Source organism: Hyalella azteca, unplaced genomic scaffold (genome assembly GCF_000764305.2).
Source record: "Hyalella azteca isolate HAZT.00-mixed unplaced genomic scaffold, Hazt_2.0.2 contig12078, whole genome shotgun sequence".
NCBI classification, from domain to species: Eukaryota; Metazoa; Arthropoda; class Malacostraca; order Amphipoda; family Hyalellidae; genus Hyalella; species Hyalella azteca.
Window position 1 is genome coordinate 279,782 of NW_025942046.1, and position 7,082 is coordinate 286,863.

The following is a 7,082-nucleotide window of genomic DNA, read 5'->3' on the forward strand; positions in this document are numbered from 1 at the left end:
CAACATGAACCAGGATAACTGAGAATAACCGCTAGCGGTTGGCATGGTTGATTTAGCTCGAGATAACAGAATACGGATAACAATCAGGAATAACACATAATTAAAATTATTCAATTAGTTACGGATCGTGGATTTGGTTAACTAATTTTAACGGTACTGCCAGGGATAACGGTGAAGGGTTTTAACGTTTTACGTGAAGGATAACAGTCATGCAAAACGCCCCGGGAAAACTGAATGTCAGATACGAACAAAATAACAGATCAGGCTCACAGATAACAGATCAACAGGTAAAGCTAAAGCTTAGGTTCGAAGAAGAAAATGATTTTTTTTTTCATGTAAAAATCCTTACAAGAACATGCCTTAGTTTTGGCTTTATCCACTAAAAATGTGAGATGGGCTGTTTTGACTTTTTCTCTCAAAATCTAATATTGTTTAAATTACTTTTCGCTATTATTCTTTATTAATAATTATAATTCTGGAATTCCGCTTCGCAAAAACTTTATTTATAAGAACGGACCTGGTCACCTCGAAACTCAAACTCAGTTGCGATTTTTGGGTATATTAATGAATTTTTTTGTGTAATAATTATTATTAATGTGAGGGCATATTATATAGAGACTCAAACGCTGTAGCGATGTTGGTAAGAAACTTGATTCAGTCGCGGGATTTCAATGAATACGCAGATCGATATTAATGTATATTTAGTGTATGTTGGCAGGATTTGTTCTTTCAAGCAGGTTTCATTGAAGACCAGAGAATTTGTTTTATTGGCAATTATCTTATTGTTTTTTTTTCAATATATCGAACAATATCGCTCTATATATTGAAAAAGTTAATAATAAAATTGCAAATAAAACAAATTCTCTGGTCTTCAATGAAACCTGCTTGAAATTTATTTTTATATAGACATTCATTTTGGTGTAATTGAGCAAAAACTTCTCTTTTATGCAAGTTTGATTAAAGAACAGAGAATGATTTTTATTAATAATATTCTTATTCGTTTTTTCAATAAGTCTAACAAAATTTCTTGCTGGCTCCGGGAGATCAAAAAGCAGGTGGCCAAATGACATTTGAATGGATTGCGACGTTTCAAAAATACAATTCACATTATCAAGCTACCGATAATGCACAACCTTAAGCTGACGACTCATGTACCATCTACAATCTGGAGGACCTAAGAACCACATGCGGGAGGCTCACAATGAGACCATCACCCGAGCGACATTGGAGGCCTGCACCAGCGTAGTTATGCGGTGCCCTGACCCATCGAGACTGGCGATAGCTGAGGCCCTCATTATCAAGAGCGAGTCTCCAGCTATCAACCTTCAAACTATAGGATTCGTCCGGACGCTGAAATTATTTTCAGAGTAATTTAAAGCTTAGATTTTGAATTGTATCCACTATACCATTGATTTGTACTTCTGTCATTTCCAAAGTTCAATTTCAAGTGTTGCAAAACCTTCACCAGCTTGAAAATGAAAATTGTATTTTTTAAACCTCAAAATCCATTAAAATGTCATTTGGTAACCTGCTTTTTGATCGACTTGCGCCAGCTAGAAATTTAGTTCGACTCATTGAAAAAACGAATAAGAAAATTATTAATGAAATGCATGCTCTAGCCTATAATTAAACTTACATATATTCATATATATATATTCGCGCAGAAAAGTGGTGAAAAGCATACAAGAGTGGTAAATAAGAGCGTCATACAAAAATTGTCGCAATAATAATCAACACATGCATATTTGTGTCTGTATATTAGCATTGTATAGATAGTACGAATGAACATAATATGAGTATATATGTATGAGGCAGCAAAGTATATACAATTTACCATATTAGCAGCAGAATAGAAATCTCATATCAATGCCAGACTCGAACCTAGAAACTTATAAAGGCGAGAGAAATTTATAATTAATTTTTCTCTCTCTTGCACGAAAAAAAGTATTCTACATTTCGCTCTATTAAAGCAATCGTTATCAGTTAAATCGTTGACGAAGAGGATGATATCACCACCGGACACACCAGAACAAATATGGCGGACAAGGTAAGGGATGATCAAGGATGTAATTATTTAATTTAATCCAAAACGCAACTGAGGATCAGAATTCATCTGTATTTATTATTAACATTATTTATATATGCTCATATTCGTTGTTTATTCCTGTTTTCTTACAAACGCAAATTTCATTTCTAGGGAAATGGTTTCAAGAAACGGCACCATTTTATTTTGGCACTAACTTAAATATTCATTATTTTAGCTTTATAAGTAATAAAATACTGGTAGCAGAATCCGTGGATTACAATGAAAATGTGTCGCTTCACATTTTCTTAATACAGGGGATTCTCAACTGGCTTTTGAATGTTAGGCTCTTCTCGTAATATTTGCCAAAATATAAATTTTCTGTCATATAATTAAGGAAACTTAATGAACTGATTCATTTTAGTGCTTTACTCTTCTTAATAAATCTATTGAAGACTGTTCTATTACTTTTCACTGAATTTTAACGATATATATACTTGGATCCTACGTATACGTATTTGAGCCATGCAGTAGATATACTTAGGCATGCGTATAACTCAGCTCAGTGATAGAATTAACAATAATGTAAAATTTATGTTGTTAACATTTATTTTGTAATTAATGTTAATAATAATAATGATGTAATTATTGTAATAATGTAATTAATAATTTGATCAAAATTAAATAAATGATAAATTATTATATATTTCTCGAGCAGTGACGTCTCAGCGCCTGCAACAGACACTGCATCAGGTGAGAAAACCAAGTTCCAGGAGAGATGAACTGGTTAACTGGCTAACGCTGTTTTTATCTAGATAGCTGGCTAATGCCGTGACCAATTAACAGGTCAATTGGCTGACGCTGATCTAAATCAACTGGTAAATTGGCTGTCGAAGATTTAATTCGTTCAATGGGTTTATAGTTATTTCTGCGATAAATTGGTTCGTGTATGTCTTTCGAAACATATAAACATTTCTCATACAATGCCCATAAATCAAATAAACTGGTTCATATGTTATCTCAAGTCAGATAAACTGGTTCACATTTTGACTCTAGTCAGACAAACTGGTTCATATGTCGCTCTTGAGTCAGATAAATTGGTCAATATATTGTCTCTAGTCAGATAAATGGTTCATACGTTGTACCCAAGCATGAAACAAGTAATTTGTTCTAAAAAATGGACCAGTCTAAAAAAAAACTAATTTTTTTACTACAAACCACACACCTAATCAATGAAATTACATTTCTTTTTACAAATGGTCTTTGAAAAGCACACATATTAATCTTGGATCCAGGAAACATTTTCTATTTATCGAAGATTGTGACTGTATTTTACACATGAGGTTATCCCGTCTGCGCAGGCAGTTCGCGCACCATGTCTCACCTGCCGCTCAAAAAACGTGGGTTGGCGCGGTGCAGCGGTGGGGGCGACGTCGACTCCGACGACAGTAAAAGCAACTCCCCTAACTGTGGGGACGCATCCATGGATGTGACCGCAAACTCCCCGCCTGACACTCCTCCTTCCGTGTACTCCTCTTACTCCAGCTACCCCTCTTCTATATCGCATATGGCTTCTGCCCTCGAAGATTCCTCCATGTCTTCGTCTCAAGACGTTCCCTCGTCTCCGGCACCATCGACGTCCACGACCTACGACGTGCAGCACTTTGAACCCTTCAGTCCTGAGAACATTTTCAGTCCTGAGAATAGCAGCAGCCAGGCCTCGACTAGCAGCTTGGCGTCAGGCTCCAAGCCAAAGAAGAAGAAGAAATCTTTCGTGTACTTCATCAACCGGAAGCCAATAGAAAATTTTGGCAAAAAAATACCAGACAGAAACCAAATGGAAAGACACTCACCCTCCATGTCCAACACGGGGCCCACAACCTTCCACAACCTTGCGGAAACCCTCGATTTACCCTCTATGCCGACAGGAGTATCAGCCTCTCTTCCGCCACCAGTGTCTCCTAACTTCTACCCTCCCGCGTCTTCGTTTGGCCGTCATTACGACAGCCAAACCTTCCACGAGAACCGCCTTCCACCCTCAGCCTTCTTGCAGTATCCTCATCGCCAGCAGTTCCCGATGGCGGGTCACTTCAGTGGAGGAATGGGCGTCTTCCCGGGCATGCTTCCTCCTCTGGATCGAGATGATGCATCTACACCTTCGACGTCTGGCGGAGTCCGCAAGAAGAAGCCCCAGCAGTGCCGCCTTTGCGCCAACCACGACATATACGAACGGGTAAAGGGCCACAAATACCACTGTAAATTTCGCGACTGCGATTGCGCAGGGTGTGTGGTGACACGTAATAAACAGGTTGCCGTGCGAGATCATGCCAAAATGACAAGAGCACAAGAAAACATGAAACAGGAACAACAACTGTATTCTAACTCACCCCAACCCTACGGGGTTGTTGACCCCCGGAAGCACCTAGCCACGGCTGAGATGGTTAGAGATCTCGAGCTTCAAGATCCTAATTACAACCCACAGGATTACGACGAAGACGACGAGGATTAATTATTTTATCAATTCGGCGTTATTTCTCTGTCATTCGGTCGCCTTTTGCAACGCAATGTCAGAGGTGACAGAACCAACCTGAGTGTCCTGAGCTTCCGCCACTTAGTCGATGGTAGAATAAAGTTCATTTAATACGTGTATACGCCTGTGCATGAGCATGCGTTATACGTGTAAGCGCCTGTGTATGCGCGAGTGTTATACGTGTATACGCGTCTATATGCTGTGAAATGGTTTGCAAATATATAACAAATAAATAGCACCAATAGTATTTTATTGGCGTAACCATATAAACCCGAGTACATAAGCTTACATTAATTAATTCTTTAGGAAAATACTTAATTTTAATTTCAAATGAATTTAATATAATTTCGAAATTTGGGGACAAACATAAGGAAAATCAAATTCTGTGGACCCATAACATATAAATGTAACTTTTTGAAACCGAATTCTTATAACTTCAAACTGGAACGAAGCTTTTTAGCGTATAGTCTCTGCTAAGCTTTTTTGCCGTTTTATTGTTAAACTATATCTACTTCGGCGAACAAATGAAATATTATTTCCAAGATTTTGTGATTAGTTCTTAAGAATATTAGACCTAAGGGATGCTAGATTATATTTATGTACTTGGCAATACATTTGATACAGTGGAGTGGCAATATTCGGACGCGAGACCTAGCTCGCGTTCAACTCTAAATACTCCCATTTTTTACATCAGTTTCATTTTATATGCAACCATCAATGCTTGGATGTGAATGTAGTAGTTGATATTCTGCCGCTTTTTAAAGTACATGATCATTGTTATCACAACCTTGTTTTATTATCATTCTTCCTCTCGTCCCATGAACATATATAGTTGCATTCTTATGCCCTATTGTGAAAACATCTCGAAATCCCGCAGAAAAAAATCAAACAGTGCCAATGTCATTTTCGAGCTGGTAAACGTTAAATGTTTCTCAGAGGAAACGTAGAGAACGCGAGTTATTTTTTACTCAGTATGAATCAGTCAGGATGTACAAATTAATTTCGAAGGATCCCATTGTATACAATCTCAAGAAACGTGTTGTATGGACGCCAGTGCAAATAAATATGTATCAGATAAAATACTAACGTAGGATAGAAGTATTTAGACTCGGAATCATCTTATGTAGCCGTCAATTACAGGTGACTAGCTGCCATGTTGTTGAAATTAATCAGATTACAAAAGCATTCTGCTTCCAATAAAAAAATTTACAATAGACGTCTTCACAGAATATATCAAATTGCAGTAGCTGTTTGCTTCCAATAAGGAAAATTACAGAATATAAAAGCAAAGAAAAGTCACACAAATTCACGATAACTTCATTGAAGCTTTCTCAGAAAGCAGTTACGTCATCAAACGTTTCCGGGACGTTTTCAGGGAAATTTATTTAGAGTTTCAGTTGTACTTAATTTTTGGTGAACTATCAATTTAAGCAAACTATCGATACAAGAAAATTACAGAAGCCATCTGCTCCTCATAATTAAAATCCGAAACAGAACGATTTATGAAACTTTTTAAAAGAGTTCAATGTTCGATATTATTTGACTAATAATATACGAAGATTGGATGAGATCGGAATGTGTAAAGATCGTAAGATACATATAAATAGAGGCATGAATATGGAATAGAAAAATGGAAAATGGAGGCGTCGAAGGAACAATCTTGAACTAACTAATAATTAAGACTTATGGATAAACTCGTCCCATAATCAATGTAAAGATATATTTCTAACCTGAATACTAAATTTGTTATTTCTTGCACTAGAATTATCACAACATTCTCCATCCAATGCGCGAGCTTGAACCTTTCTTCAGTCCTCGTCCTTTGATTATTCCAGACCTTACACTAAATATTCCGTGTATTCGTAAACTATTGAACTAACGATATTCAACCAACCATTTTAATATATACGTACTTGAACTGCTGTAAAAGCAGTGTCGCGGTTCATTCGAAATTACCAACCTACATTTTTTTTCAATTGAACTATTACTGCAGAGTAACCGCATTTTTTCAAAAATTTAAAACAAATTTTCAAAATTAATATTTTTAAAATTAATTTTAAACAAATTTAAAATTAAAAATAAGCACTCATTTAGCCTGTTCAAATCTCTGTTGAAATTTTTATTCATTACAACGTAATACCATATAATGATATAATTAAAATCCGGTCTATTATGAATTCAGTTTCAAATTTTAATGCAAACATCGTTTTGTGATCCCTGATACCAGCACAACAACGAAACAGGCGTTCGTTACAGGCGTTTTATGTCCAGATATCAACAGGTGTTTTTTTCATCGGAACATGCGTTTTAGAAGGCAAAAATGAAATGAATTACGCAGCGAATGAGACAAGAATAAAAAATTCTCTAACTGCTGTCTAGAGAACTCAAGTGCAAGTGATATAAGGGAGTAAGATGAACCCTGTTATTGGAATAGACCAAAGGTCCTGGGTTCAAGTTTGGGGTGAAGTTGTCCCGCGCTGCAACGCGTTGCAGTTGCCAGGGCGAAAAGACGTGTCGGCATACTTCGCT

At 36.7% G+C, this 7,082-nt stretch overlaps 1 protein-coding gene across 1 annotated transcript; it reads left to right on the top strand.

Moving 5' to 3' along the window:
- The first annotated feature begins 1,995 nt into the window (after positions 1–1,995).
- LOC108666670 lies at positions 1,996–4,554 on the top strand. The gene is made up of 3 exons (XM_018153587.1): positions 1,996–2,047; positions 2,742–2,776; positions 3,385–4,554. The coding sequence occupies exons 1-3, from the start codon at positions 2,004–2,006 to the stop codon at positions 4,530–4,532; spliced, it is 1,227 nt and encodes a 408-aa protein (XP_018009076.1). The 5' UTR covers positions 1,996–2,003; the 3' UTR covers positions 4,533–4,554.
- The last annotated feature ends 2,528 nt before the right edge of the window (positions 4,555–7,082 follow it).

Coding starts and splice junctions, on each gene's coding strand:
- LOC108666670 (XM_018153587.1), top strand. CDS start 2,004: ATGATATCACCACCGGACACACCAGAACAAATATGGCGGACAAG. Junction 2,048..2,741: donor GAACAAATATGGCGGACAAG/GTAAGGGATGAT, acceptor TTTCTCGAGCAG/TGACGTCTCAGCGCCTGCAA. Junction 2,777..3,384: donor TGCAACAGACACTGCATCAG/GTGAGAAAACCA, acceptor CCGTCTGCGCAG/GCAGTTCGCGCACCATGTCT.